The 15,900-nt window shown below is 34.1% G+C and overlaps 1 protein-coding gene across 2 annotated transcripts; it reads right to left on the minus strand.

Moving 5' to 3' along the window:
- Window positions 1-591: 591 nt before the first annotated feature.
- Window positions 592-15,780, minus strand: LOC110809160 (serine/threonine-protein kinase CTR1). Of its 2 annotated transcripts, XM_088212553.1 has the most exons (15): window positions 15,241-15,777; window positions 13,541-13,838; window positions 13,306-13,450; window positions 13,086-13,186; window positions 10,392-10,600; window positions 7,286-7,681; window positions 7,101-7,141; window positions 5,889-5,957; window positions 5,637-5,737; window positions 5,429-5,513; window positions 5,169-5,267; window positions 3,692-3,760; window positions 3,466-3,597; window positions 2,026-2,120; window positions 592-945 (listed from the first exon to the last, which is right to left on the minus strand). In XM_088212553.1, exons 1-15 carry the CDS (start codon window positions 15,479-15,481, stop codon window positions 849-851), a joined length of 2,178 nt encoding a protein of 725 aa, XP_088068679.1. In that variant the 5' UTR covers window positions 15,482-15,777; the 3' UTR covers window positions 592-848. The 2 variants fall into 2 exon arrangements, with proteins under 2 accessions (XP_088068679.1, XP_088068680.1); XM_088212554.1 differs by lacking the exons at window positions 592-945; window positions 2,026-2,120 and having other exon boundaries at window positions 3,502-3,597; window positions 3,692-3,729; window positions 15,241-15,780.
- Window positions 15,781-15,900: the final 120 nt, after the last annotated feature.

A 15,900-nucleotide genomic window follows, 5' to 3' on the forward strand; every position in this document is an offset into this window, starting at 1 on the left:
TTACAGGTTTAAACTCTGAATATCAAATAATATTCTAAGTGTGCATTTATATTATCATAATACCAAGAGATGTCTTATATTCTTTACAAATGACTCAAGGTAATAAAAATTATTTGAGTAATTTTTAGAACAAAATCTTAATTATCTTAAAGAACTTTTGAAAATTATAATTAACTCAGAAATCTTTTTGAAGGGTTATTATTTTTAGATCTTCAAATACATAATCTTGATGTTCTTTTCAATTTTATCATTGAGCTAATTTATAAAAACCCACCCATGAAATCTGTTAGTTTGGTGAGTGAGATTAAAAACAGATAATCTTGTTGCTATTTTATATAAGTTTCACTGTATCTAACCCTACCCAGTTCCTTAAAACATATGCTAGTTTTAATGGAAAGCAAGCTCAAATCTAAACAAGCCTAGGTCAGTTGGGTCAGTCGCTTTGCCTCTTTTATATTTGTCTAAATCTGGTACATTCCTCGAATGCTATCTGAGATGGCAAAGATTTTCCCAACTCCATATATATATAATCACCGTAATCAGGCATGTTAGGTGGGTCGATAACAAGTTAATATAGGTAAAAGACCCGAGTTTTAAAAGGTAGTAATGTTTAATCCATTCATGCCAACCATCGATCTAATCCAAAAGATTTCAGCTATGGTCTCACATCAAGTTTCAAAATTTTGGATGTATTCTAACTGGGTAAAACTTTACAACAATTCATCAGAATTCTCCCATTCAATTAAACTGTGATATAAGAATGATATATCTGTACATTAGAAGATGGAGACTATCACCATATCGACATCAATAGGATGACATGTGTATAAACTGTGGTAGATAAATTATCAGAGTTGGGACCTAGATTGCGGAGATGTAGATTTCACAAGTAGTTGCCTCAATGCTTCCACAATGTAGGAGAAAGAAGGCCGATTAGCGGGCTTGCTGCAGTGTGAACAAACAATATTGTCAGCAAATGAGAGAAGAGTAGTAACAAAGTAATCGCATGAATTAGTAACACAAAAAACAATACTAATATCTCGTTAAGATTGTGTCAGTATTTGTATCAGGTTTCGATTTGGTTTAGACTTCCCAATCAATAGACATTACCCGTTTAGCGTCAACTGTCAACTTGATGAGCAAGCTACACATAAGATTCAACTCTAGATATTTTCCAGCTTTAGCCCAAAGGTTAGGAAGTACAGTTACGTGGAAAGAGAAATTCTCAGTGGTTTATATTCTTATGGAGGTAAACTAGAGCGGCAAAAGCACATTGTTTATTATGTATATTCTTACTCTTTGAAGCTTCATACTAATTCTCAAACTGATATCAGAGTCATGGTACTGATGGTACGATAAGAATGAAATGCTTTTGAGCCAACTCCAGAACCATGCCATTTTCGCAGCCTTCATCATCGACTCGTCATCTCTAACTGGTCTTTTTGTGAACCATTCCATTTCTGTCATGAAGGAAATTCTTTTTGATATAAAAAAAAAACACATTTTTCGAAGGAGAGTTGAAGACATTGTTTGGCTCACCAAAAATGGTGCTAAAAAATAGGTTCTATTTTTATCTATTCAACTTTGAAATCGGGTAGTTTGTTAGATCCTAGTATAGCTTTCTTTTTTTTGAGGATTTGCAGCCAAAATGCTTGGAATAGAGTTTAGGAACAGGAGAATTGTACCTCCAGTTGTCTGTGAGGGAACAATAAGAACTTTCAGGAAGTAAATGAGAAAAGTGGAGGAGGCTGGCAGCATCAGGCTAATAATTAGTGGAGGTTTTTGTTGGCTGCCAAACAGATGTGAAATCTGAGCTTAACGACAGGAAAAACATGTGCCAGCACAGCCTTACTACTAGACAGATGACAAAAACAAATCCGAGAGTGCCAAAAGGTCATTGAGCCCTGTCTATTAATGTGTGCGCTCTCACTTTTTAATTTCTGTGCAAATCCCTAATAGATAGCCACTTCAAATATTGCATTAGAACATAAAATTTAGGAGCTTAGGCAACTGCAAGCCACTTACTTAGCCCAGCACATTTCAATCAGGGAAGCCATTGCAGAATTTACATGACTTGGAATCTCAAGTCGTTTGCCCCTAAAACCAACAGCTGCCACAACCTGCAAAAACAATACATAGTACCTGTTGAGCCAAATTTGTTTATGCTATGCGATATAATGATTCATACTGGTCCTGAGTAAGGCCCCTCTATGAGGATTAAGGACTCAAGTTGCCAATAACCACATAAAAGGCTGAACCAAATACTTGGGTGCCCAGTTCCAGATACATGGCTAAACCTATTTTTCAAACTAAAAATAAGTGTTCAATAGATGGAGTGTTGAGTTGTAGATCATAGTCGGAAAGATTATTGCTCAGAAAAAGGTCCTCGTAAATTGGTTAGAGGCAGCTTGCATAAGGCAGATTATTGAGCCTAGGGCGGTTTTATTATGATGAGCAACCTTTTATTTTTTGAAACAAAAAAAATGCAGTATATAAATCACAGCACCAAGGGGATGTCACCTATTTACAAGATATTTACAATTTTATAAGTATATTTATGATATTCCCAAAATCTTCTTTTTTATAAATATCATATCCCAAAATCAAAAAATCAAAATAGTGCATCCATCTATCCCTAATTTCAGACATTTCGTCCTCTATTCCCTCAACAACTTTACAATTTTTTTCTTTCTAAACCACCCAGAAAATAGTCAACGAAATAAGATTTATATATATATATATATATTTTTACATAACCTCTTCCCAAGCCCATAACTCATCCCTCACTGACCTTGCAATAACCCAAATTAATCTCTAAAAGACCATAAACCATAACTCAATTATGACGAACAACCCTAATCTTAAGAGATAATTCTTTTGGAAAAAAAAATCTCACTGGTGGCTTCTATGCTGCATGAATAACTTCTCTAGAACATGGAACAACACTATCCATCAAATGGATAAACAGGAAATGTAAGAGCGAGCCTTACTAGGTGCCAGAATGCAGATTTGAATGCCGAAAAAGAATATTTATTGTAAACAATTACAATAGAAGAAAATACTACTAAAAGAATTCTATATGAAATAATAAAACAAATGGCAACACAACTGATGTTCTTACAACTTCTCGCATAACATTGCAGGGATGAAGCTTTTAGAATGGTACTGCTATTTGGTTAATGACACTAAAATTTAGAACCCTAGACTCTTTATAATTGATGCATCTGCTCTATTTTATTGTGTCTATACCTTCTTTAGGTTCTCTTTTATGTAAAACCATCTCTTTTTTCATTAAGGAAGAAGTATACTGAAATCAGGAGAAGAGATATAAACCATGCATTAAAGTCTCTTGGACTGGAAGGAGCTTCCTTATATCAAATTTTAAGTTCATAAGCAATTAACCATCAAGACGACCAATATCAAATTTTCTACGGGTTACTAGTTCTGAGGAGTAAGATAAATAACCTGTGGTGCATTTAAATGAACCCAAGGTTGTTGCAGTGTCATAAGTTCCCACAATATTACACCAAAACTATAAACATCAGATTTCTCATCCGAAGGTTCATCACGGAGTACTTCTGGCGCCATCCATTCCGGCTAATTAAAAAAAAATCAAGATAGGTAGATTCAGAATCAACAGCATTTTAATAACGTGACAGAATAACCGATGAAAGTCAAAATGAAAACTTACAGTTCCAGCTGCTGTTTTTGATGAAAGAAATGTGTTTGCTTTTAAACGGGAAAGACCAAAATCGCCGACCTGAATCATAATTAGCATCTTATTCCAAGATAATGTTTAAATAATTCATCCTACAAGTATGCCTGAAATGAACTACCAAAGACAGTATTTGAAGCTGCATAAAATTAGCACACTTCTAATATACCAGATTTTAAGAAATACATACTTGTAGACCAATAAGTGGAGGCACTAAGGTATATTCCCAGTTATAAAAGAAAGAAAAAGGCATCAAACATAAAGCAGTTTTTTCATTCTATTCTGTCGAAGAATTAATTGTCACATATTTCATTAAATATTAGGGATTACATATACAAGTGAATAGTACCAACAAAAGCAAATAATATTAATTACAAAAACTACAAAGGTCCAGAGTATTTTACTAATATACTCTCTACCCTAATCAATCCCTAATTTGTACTTCTAAACATTTCTCCTCAAGCTGGTGAATAAATACTATCCCTTTTCATCCTGATAATAATCATCCGAAATACAGAATTACTTAATCTTTTAGTCAAAACATCTGCAAGTTGTAAAATGGTTGGCGTGTATGGAGTATAAATCAACATAGTATCCAGCTTCCCTTTGATGAAGTGTCTGTCTACTTCAATATATTTAGTTCTGTTATGTTGTACTGTATTATAAGATATTAATTGTTAACTTATTGTCGTAGTAAAGTCTCATAGGTCCATCCCATTGGATCTTCAAGTATTCTAAATCATCTTCAACCACAAAACCTCACACATTCCTTGGGTCATAGTCCTGAACTTAGATTCTGTACTAGAATAAACTACTATATTCTACTTACTTTAATCACTAAATTTCCTTCGAGAAAAGTACAATCTCAGAGGTGGATCTCCTGTCAACTGGTGATCCAACGTGGTCTACATCTGTGTATACTTAAAGAAGCAGTCTATTATTTTTTTTGAACTTAATTCATTTCCTCAGAGTATCCTTCAAGTAATAAAGCATTCTGTAGGCAGCAAGGACTCACCACACAAACTGCATATGCAATATTTGGACTGGTATGTGACAAATATATCAGAAAAATGGTTATCCTTTTTCTTTTAAAAAAAAAGAAAAGAAACTTTATTAAAGAGGGGGAAAGCCATTACAAAAGACATGAGAGGATAAGATGTCCTCCAGGCAAAAAAAAACCAAAAACAAAAGAAAAAAAAATGAAAGAGATAAGGAAAATTTACGGGTAAGGACATATTCCCATTTAAAGATTATTGGCAGATAAGATAAAGATTTGAATGAAAATAGCATTCTAATAAAAATGGACACCCTCCAGATAATGTACCTAACATACAATTACATAACCATGAAATCTACTTTCATTACCTACTTAATATCTGCTAAAGGAATTTACTTGGAAAATAAATAATGTGAATAATCCTTGAGTATATCACAGCAGATTTCTAGAACTTACCTTAACTGTATATGTACTGTCCACTAACAGATTGAGGGACTTCAAATCACGATGAACAATCGGAGGCCTAAGTTGGTGAAGATAATTCATTCCCTTTGCCTATACAGAGCAACAAACAGGGTCAGAAACTGTGGATGGGGGATAGCACATAGCCTGGGGATACATCAAGTGCGGAATAATTCCTAGCACTTCCTAACTAATATCCTAATATTTCTAGTAATGGCTCCAGCATAACAAACATCCTGGTCACAGATTCATACCACATCATAAGCCATATTTAAGCGAAGCCTCTCATCAAGTATTTCTCCAGCATTAGGCATCCGCAGAAGATGATACAAGCTCCCTCTGCAATGAAAAAGCAAATATCCTTTTCAGTTACTTGTAGGACTGATTACACAGAAGGCTGCCGTTTGACATGAACTAATTAAGAGAAACACGTAAATAAAAATTCCAGAAATTATCCCATACTCTGATAAATACTCTGTAACTATGGACAAGTTTGGGGGCTGAGTAACAGCACCCATGAAGAGAACTATGTTTGGATGCCGCATTCGCTTCATCATGGCAACCTAGCAAACCACAGGATTGCAGCAAAGCACGATCAATTCTAGAAAAGCAGCAGAAGAACAGCCAATCGGCCCTTAAGAAATAGGAATTAGACTTTCCCATTGTTCCTAAAATGTACATGTTCTTAGGATGCACAAAGTAGATCATGCCTACCTCCCTTAAAAATTCACTGGCACGCTGAGCATGGAAATCTTGCTCCATAAGAATTTTGACAGCAACATCCTAAGAACCACATGATATTCCACCAAAGTAAATTTTACATAGCAAAAAAGGAGAATACAAGGTGATACGACCAAACCAACGTGTGATAAAGATGAAAGGAGAAAATAGCATTTAGCTCTTAAAGCATGAGAAAAAAGTTTGTGAAATAAAAGACACTGAACATGTAAAGTGGATACTAATCTGGTTGTCTTTTCCGCACAAAAAAAAACAAGAAATAATAAAACAAAAAAGGAGTATCTATGTGATGGATGGGAGTATTTTTTAAGGAAAGGAATTCCCAACTTCATTTAATAAAAATGAGTCTGCTACTTTTTTCTTGCCAACTTCGAGTAATGACAGTATTTATGAGAGTAAAATATCTCAGGTTATGTTACTTTAGAAGAATACTTATCTAAAGAGTTCTAAAGGAGGGAAGAAAGTTAGAAGAAACTATCTTGAATTATCATTCTGATTTTTAGGTCTGCATGTAGCACAATGGGCTAGACATTGGGGGCCCCAGTTCCCTATAAGGCATTATGTCTTTACCTTAATTTGATATCCCTCGGATAAGATGCCCATCCAAATAATCCCTTTTCCCATTGTGTTCAATGGGTGCACAGTGTGTCTTTCACAACACACCCATATAAGAATCAAGAAATATAATTTATTATGTCTAGACAATTAAAAAGGGAAAGGCAAGAAAAATCCATCCCTTAAATGAAAAGATGTAAAAGGAAATTCCAATTTTTAGACTCAGAAAATAGGCCCAAGAAAAGAACAGAAAAAGAATATTTCAGCAACAATAGTGAGAATCTTTCATTTAGATGCATGGACTAATTTTCCTTCATCCAGTTAATTAGAATGTTGGGTTTCTTCTGGAGCTTAAGTAAATTTGAATCTCTATAAGAATATTTTCCTTAAGAATATTTTCCTTATTATACATGAATGTAATTACTATTTTTTGTCCACATACGAAACAGCAGATGTCGAAGTCCTACAGGACTCCTGTCCTACAATAAAGAATCATACAAGAGTCAAGTTTTCTGTACTTTCTCATGAACAAATTACTATGTGCATAATGCTAACAGAAGCACACAAATAATTTTCTGAACAAATTGCTAAATTGTGACTTAGAAAGCATTTAAGAAGGAAATTAAAGCTTACTGATCCACGCCAAGTTGCACGGTGAACAGTTCCAAAAGAACCTGAGAAGTATGTATCAGTATCCGTCATCTGAGGTTTTATAGACTATCTATAAACTAATATAATATTGGATGTATGAAAATGGTAAACAGTTGCTAAAGCATGCAGCAGTAAAGTCCTTCTATTCTCATAATCATTTAATTTACCTGCTCCAATATTCTCCTTTAATATCAATTCACTCCATGGAATATCCAAATCTTCCTCTTTCAGAGAAGGTCCACTAGTTGATTTACTTATTGCTGCTTGATTCGCTTCCATACACTCCAAATTGACAGCAATTTTTGGCATTGGACTAGACCCAATAGATACAGCCAAACTTGGCAAGCTGGGACCTTTGACCAATTGTGCAAAGTTGACAACTTTAGGAAACAGGTTAGATAAGTTTTGAATTTGCATATCCTTATTACGCATGAAACTCCAAGCAGCCCTCTGTAGAAAAGGCTGATTATTATTCGATAATCGGCTTTTCTGGTTAAAATGTTTTATATCAGAAGTTTCACTGAGCTGTGAACCAGTTTTGACCTCTTGGTTAATAGCAGTACCTGTTAGGAAAATAAAACAAATTATGTATAGATGGCAGGTATAAATCATGGCAAAGCTACCAAGCACATACAGATCACTAGTCTTAACAATTTCCAAGTCAAAACAAATACATGTTCAAATAAATTTTTTAAAATAAAAAGTATAGATTAAAAGGCACCAAGAGGCGCAACAAAAACTTTACAAGTCTATTAATATGTCAACCAAATCCCCTAAATCCTCACTAGTGTAAAGAGAAAGCCTCTTAATAAAAAACCTTAGTCTGAAACCAAGTATCATTTACTCTATAAAAAAAAATTCTGTCTTTAAACGCCCTTCTGTTTCTTTCCTCCCAATAATCAGAGTCCAAATCTCTTTTCTAACCAAACCAGCCATTACCCAATTAACTCTATTAAGCTATATGCGATAGACCAAAGCTGAGATGCAAAAGGGCACATATAAGAAGATAGTTTCCTGTTCCCGCATCATTCTTACACAACTAGTACCTGTTCACCAAACCTATTCCCCTTTCGGTAAGATCATCGAAAGTAAACATAGAACCTCTTGTCGCCTCCCATGTGAAAAAAAAAAAGAAAAAAAAAAGCCTAAGTGAAGAATTGACTGAGATCTTATTTAGTTATTTTCTACTATAAGTTATTTCAATTAATTAGTTTATTTTCCTATTTTACAGAATTCCTAGATAGATTATTGAACTCCTATTTTGATTGTATTTTGATGCTTATAAATAAGATACCAGATCTTTGTATATTTAGAGACTATTCATGATTATTATGTAAAAATTGAGTCACTAATTTGATCCTTGAGATCCAAGATCTCCTTCAGTCTCTTATTTTTCATGTCTGCCTAATTTTCTTCTATTTTTCTTCTAAATTCTCCACCTTGATTCCTTTTTTCTCTCTGTCTATCTAGCGTTCAATTCTCTTCCCTATATTTTCTCTTTATGTCTCTATTTTGAAGGAAGTATTATGGTTTCTATCATTACTTGCCCTACATCACAGACCCAATACTTTATAGGTAGAGAAGCCACTTTTACAACCCAAAATGTCAGCAAGAAGATCTACATTTTTCCCTTCTCCAATCAGTACCAATTCAATCTTGGCTATACTGATCTTGAGTCTAGATACTGGTTGAAAACAAAGAAGAACACTTCTTATTTTTAACATCTCCTATGTGACGGGTTAAAAAAAAAAAGTAGTGTATCATTCACAAGAAACAAATGAATCATTTTCAGTTCTTCTTTATTTTCCTCAGCTGGTAGACCTCAAACTGATTTTCTTTGGCTTTGCTAATCAATCTTTCAGAACCTTACAATTATAAAATGTAAGGTTAGAGAATCTAAATATATGAGACCTCTAGATGCATTGAAGAAACCTGAGGGTCCACCATTAACCATAACTGTAAAAGAGGTAGTGGTAATGCAAGACTTCATCCATGAGCGTCACTTAGGTCCAGAACCCAACCTTTTTTCGAATGTACAAGAGGAAACTCCATAATATACGATCATAAACCTTCTCTATATCAAGTTTGCATAGTGATCCTTCCTTTCCATTTCTTAGAGAGTTGTCTAACATTTTTTTTGCTACTAATCGATATTTCCTATCAGCTTAAGTATTTAACAGAATCACTTCAATTTATTATTTAAAACTGTACCAAAGCTAGAAATCTAGAATTCAAATCATGATTACTGCCACAAATTTGAATTGAAAAAAGAAAATAAATTCAGCACAAGATATGGAAGTTTGGTGCTTCATTCACACTTTTAACCTAATGGACTTTACATGAAGGAGTATATTAACATAGACACTATATTGTCTTTTCCTCTATAGATTTAAGCTTTTAGAATAGTAAGTTGATTATATTACTTAAGACAAACCACAAAATGAGTAAAAACGGAACCAAAAGAAAAAACTGAATGAATCAAACCGATTGGGGAGAAAGATTCAGTTCATTTGGATTTTTTGGTTGAATCGGTTAGAAGCCACAAAACTTATCTCTTACTTGGTTTGGTTTCGGCAAAAATTGTAAGCTGAACCGACTGAAAAGCTGATTAAGGTTTTTAATTATTTTAAATTAATAAATAAGTATTAAATTACTACAATTTTTTTTAAAAATTAATAATTACATATATTAAATTAATAATTATACATATATATATATATATCGTTTAATATTCGTACATATATGCTTAATTAAGGTTCTTAATTAATATGTTGATAAAATTCAAAAAAAATAAATTTTGTTAACTCATTTTTGGTTATTCAGTTATTAACCAAACCGACCGAGTTTATTTGGTTGGTTCAGTTTTGATTGGTACAGATAATTTGGTTGGCTCGATCGTTTATGGCACTTCAGTCAAATTCTTCAGTTTTTGAAATTTTTTAACCAAACTGACCGAATACTCTCCCCTATGCTTACTATTCTTTTCAATAACACTGAATTTGAATAAAAAATATAAGGTAACAGAATATAAAATTTCTAGTACTTAACACAGAACCGTATCAGTTCACCACTAGAACTGAAACAAAGATGGAATAATAATATTGCTTGTCAAGAAATTACCACAAAAAGAGAGAGGTAATGAGGTATACGAGTGAAATGCACTAAAGGCAACAGCTTAGAAGAAAAACTCGCAATTTCAAGTGACAACCACCTCAAGTAATTAAACATAAAAATATGTTTCGTAGTAAATGCCTGGAAAGATGAAGTAATCACCTGAGGGACCATCATTGAATTCAAGCTTATGTGAAAGTTTGTCAAAGAAATACGTTTTGGCTGATGCGCAGAAGTTCATAGCACTTTCAGCTTGTTTAAACCTCGGATGACATAACGGTGAAGAAACTAAGACTGAAGATGCACCATTGAGCAAGGAATCAGGCTGGCTCAAGGCTCCTGGGTCTCCAAACAAATCAACCAAATATTCCCTGTAATGGTACGCATTAGTTATTAGCACATAGAGAAAGATATCCCCTTTAGTTTACTTAACGAGATACCTTTTTTTTTAGATAAAAAGAATGTAGTATCATTATATGGCACCAAGGGAGTGCCACCTATTCACAAAATATTTATATCTCAGTTAATAAATAAATGCCATTCCCAAAATACTCCGACTTACAAATGCTATGACCCAAAATCAAAGAATCAAAAACACGTACCCATCTATCCCTAATTCTAGCCATTCAGTTTACTTAATGAGATACTATTGGAAATAAATTAGAAGTGAAACCTTAAAAAGGCTACTTCAAGTTCTTAAAAAGATAAAATATAAAATCATGAAACACGAAATCAACTTGAACTTTTTTGATAGAAAATGAAATATATTAGTTGAAGAAAGGGAAAATACAAGCTAAAAGGCAATAAGCTATCCTGCAAAAATCACTTGAATATTACTTGAAGATAAACAACCACTCGCCATATCTGGCCAAAACAGCTATCAGTCGAGCAACTTAGCTTGCTTACAATGAAAATCCAACTTATGTACAATAGACCATTAAAACAAGCACTCTAACACCTGATATACAACCATCTGCACACAACCAAAGCCTGCAAGAATGAAGTCTATTTGATTAGGTTTGTGAGTTCAGTATAGTAGAGTGAAGTCTATTTGATTAGGTTTGTGAGTTCAGTATAGTAGAGTGAAGTCTATTTGATTAGGTTTATATGTCAGTTTAGTAATCACCAGTGTACAGTCAAAAGTCACAGAAAAAAAGTGTGATACATCTTAAGGTTTTTCCGAGAGAAATAATTTTCAGTTTATATTTCATCACAGCTCGAGGCTGCAAAAAGAAAAAAACTGACCCTGTTTCTTATGCGATCTGAGATAGATAATTAAAACTTGAGATGCAATCTTGCAACCATATTCTTTAAGGTTTTTTTATGTAATCTTGTAAACTGATGTTTTTTATGTAAGATGGATGCAAATCTTGCGACCATATCCTTTTACGGTGCCAAGTTGTGTATAACTTATGGTGCATGATATATGGGCTCCTTAGAATCAATTATCTGATGGCAGGGTCAGTGAAGGAAGAGCTTTGGGCACAGGCTGGAATTAGCAAGAAGAAAACTTATCTTAAGCTTGTCCCACTGTCAATGTTTTAGGTGATTTGGAAGGAGAAAAATGCTAGAGCTTTTGAGCGCAATGAGAGGGAGACTATTAATATTACAGATACATGGATTAATACTTTTGACTCTTTTATTTTAGGTCATGACATATTTAGAATGAACGATTTTAGGAATGTCATTGATTTTCTAACTAATTTGTAAATGATTTTATACGTGGGTGGTACTCATTTGGTATCTTGTTAATACATTTTATACTTTTTATTTCAAAAAAATGATAATAAAACTTGAGATGTAAGGAGGGAGACAATGATCCCACTGAAAGCTTCCTTGTGCTGGGAACCAGAACCCCTGTGGGGGCAACTGCCCCAATGACATTATATTATTATTATTTTGAAATGTAAGGACAACAGGAAAATATCTTATAAATTTTCTTTTATTGTTTTTAAAATTTTTTCCCATAAATTTGGAGAAAAGTATTTAACCAAGTATATATATTATCTGATACAGAAATAAAATGATAATTTTTACTAAAAATTTAATGTAAATTAATTGGTACATCTTTTTTCCTAAAAAAAGTAATTAATTGCTATTTTCCCATTAAATTGATCTTCAATTACAATTTCATTATCCTTTCAAGGAAAATTTCTACAATTTTATAACTCATAAATCTATATATATATGAAATAAGGGAACACTTACGGATATTTACCTTCCATGATTCTCCTCCTCGTAGAAGCTACTAACTGTTTTCTATGGCTAGAATCATTATTCAATCATGACACCAATTAAATCCTGGATTGACAGGGTAATCATCCTACAACTACAAGATTAGAGCTATGTATCAACTGTACTTGAAGTAAACTGCTTCCAAACCTAGAATTAATATTTGAAACTAAACTATAATACATTTTATGCTTCAATCAGAACAATCGTATGAAATAGAAGCCTATAAAAAACTGGAATTTAGCTTGTCTTTGTTCCTTAGTTCTCATACAAACCACTCCAATTGATTTGCAATTTACTTTCCCTATTTTCTTCAATTTATGCATTTCAATTTAGCTATGCATTGTGAATGAGCTTTTGTTTGCTTAATTAATTTGCTCTTGGTGCTTGAGTTCTTACTTTAAGTTATTTAAATTTGAAATACCTATTTCACCCCCCTTGTGTTGCTATACACACTTAAGCTAACAGATTGAAATGTACAGTGACTGATTGACCAACTTTGGTAGTTCAAAGCTACTCTCCTTCATGAGTACAAAGTGAGAAACATATTAAAAACCATGTATGTAGCTGCCTAAAACCATTTCAGTAATTGAGAAAATAATAAACATAATATAATTGTTATACCTATCGATGAATTGCACAATACAGGAGGAAGCATCATCCCTTCTACAATATTTGCAGCCCTTAGCAATTCGACATGGTAACTTGACCATATCTGCCAAAACCTACAAAAGTAAAGAATGAGAGACAGGAGGACCATCTAGGAAGATGCAATGAAACAATAATTATTAGAAAATCATTAACCAATGAAACTAAACTAATACAGTTCCATTATGAGATTTACTTTAAACAATAATGCCCGGTGGACACAGAGGCCAATGGATAAGCTTCCAAGTGGGAGTACAACCGAGCCTAAGCGGTCCTTCAGAACTTTGGTGCACTCACTCCAGCGTCTTCCAAGACCATCTTCAACAGGAGAGACTGTACCCCTTGTGATTACAATGAAAGCTAGCTCAAAATAACTGCAGCATTGAAATGTCTAGGATGAAGTTTCAAAATAGCAGTAACTAGAAACTCACCCCATGTAGTTACAGACAAGATTTGCTAGCTGATGGATAACATCTCTTACAGTGACCCAGGAATTAGAAAGGCTAAGTACCCGATTTTGTATTTCTCTCAGACCAGGATCCTTAGATTTATCGATCAAGACCACATTCACTGACAAATCATCACTAGGATCGAGAGACTTCAGTGATTCCAATGATGGGATTTGGCTAATCTCTGGCTGGTCAGTACATATAGACCACGTATATGGATCCATCCCATGGATCAGATAAAAGCCATTTGGAAAATTATCATAGTATGACAGACAGCCATGTACCTAGTGCTCATAAAAAGCAGAAAATGATACAAAGTTACTACTGGTATCGTGTATCACAAAATATCATTTAAAGGAAATAACAATACCATTAAAACAGCTAAGAAAAAAAGTGATATTAACTTTTCCATAGGATAGGGAGAAAAATCAATCTCAATTACTCAAGTAAGATCAAAAATACTTGTGAGTTCCTCAGGAGGTAGAAATCCAGAAACAAAGTTAAACTAACCATAACATCAAAAAACTATCAGCAAGTTGTCATCTGTTAATTCCGCGGTAAATAATGTTATCCAAGCCATAGAACACTGTCAATCATGTCCATGTGGATCTACTAGACAATGTTTCCACAGGAGGAAGTCATATAACAAGGACTTGGTATTAATGCTCAAAGGGATAATCCAGAAAGAGTCGTGCTAAATGCAAGAAAAACCAAACAAACAACAAGAACATAAACAAATCCATTCATTTCCTAACCAATTTTTCTCTAATGAAGTAGAAATCCTGAAACGAAGTTAGACTAACCATTACACCAGAACACTATTAATAAGTAACTCATCTCTCTATTCTTGGCAAATAATGTCTCATAGGGCCACAAAGCGCTGTCAATCATGTACATGTGAATCTACTAGACTATGTTTCCACGGGATGAATTCTTATAACAAGAGCTCGACATAAATGCTCAAAGAGATAATCCAGAAAAACTAACACATTAAACAAAACAAAGGGCCAAACAAACAAAAAGAACATAAAAAATCCATTTATTCTCCAATTATAAAAGAGACTTGCTTGACGGTATCCTTGTCCCTTTACCCACTTAAACCAAATCTTAATGGCTTCACCTAAGCACCAACTGAAGCGTGATACAGGATAAATGGAGTACCTCTAACTCGACCCTCAAGTTCATTAGTTCAGTGGCTTTCTACCATTTAAACTACCATTCAGGTGCTCATTCGTTTTCTAATCATATTGATTGTAGCTTAAATTTTCAAGTATATGCAATCAAAAGCTACTATTCAGGTGCTCAATCATTTTCTAATCGTATTGACCGTAGCTTAAACTTTCAAATACATGCAATCAAAAGCTACTGTTCATTAGTTCAGTGGCTTTCTACCATTTAAACTACTATTCAGGTGCTCAATCATTCTCTAGTCAAATTGATCATAGCTTAAATTTTCAAGTATATGCAATCAAAAGCCTTCATTTAATTTTAAACAAGAGGAAAAGCTAACCCCTCTCGCTAAACTTTTTCTCAACATTTCAATAAAACATTATTATCAAACCAAATGCAACTGAAATCAAGAATTTTCTCGGCAATCAAACACCACCCAGATCTTCTAACAGATCGACCCACAAACCAGCCCAAAAAATTGGAAGCCGCCAAAAAAGAGAAGAAGAAGAGAGGTACCCAGAATCGATAAGACAAAGCCTCTGCAGAACCAGAAGACGAGCCACTTTCTCGATTCTCATCCGGATTAAAAAATAAAAAATTGGGATCACCGGTAGAAGCAGCCTGCGAAGAAAGCCGCAGCGCCAGAGCCAGCTGGAGCTGATAACTCTCCTCCGTCTGCTGCGCCCAGCTCTTAAACGACGCCGTCGTCTCCTTGCAGTGGTGGCCAAACCCATTAACCGAATCCATCGCCATAGCTTGCAGGAATCAGAAAGAAGAGCTCTTATCACACCGGTGATCACAACATAATAACCTTCTCTATCCCTTCGTGAAAGAAAGAGAAACAATTCTGTAAGTTTCAGTTCCAGTTTCAGCTTTTATGATGGGTATTTAGATTGGGTAAACAGAGGAAGAGATAACAAAGTTCGGTCATTTCGGAAATGATAGAAAGAAAAGAAGTTGTTCTTTGGTTACAGCTTACATAACAAGCAGAGAACTTGGTCGACTCATGGAGCTTTCGTGGCTTTTTTTTATGGAGGGACCTGAAAGTTTGACAGGAAGAATGATGCTTTCCTTTTTCATTTGGTTGCGTTTACCAACAACGACGCTTTGTGGGTCCCAGAAATAAACTAGGAAAGCACTCAAGATTCAGTGAACAGGAGAAATGATCCGCT

This window comes from Carica papaya, chromosome 2 (assembly GCF_054855325.1).
Source record: "Carica papaya isolate Zhongbai chromosome 2, ASM5485532v1, whole genome shotgun sequence".
Classification (NCBI taxonomy): Eukaryota; Viridiplantae; Streptophyta; class Magnoliopsida; order Brassicales; family Caricaceae; genus Carica; species Carica papaya.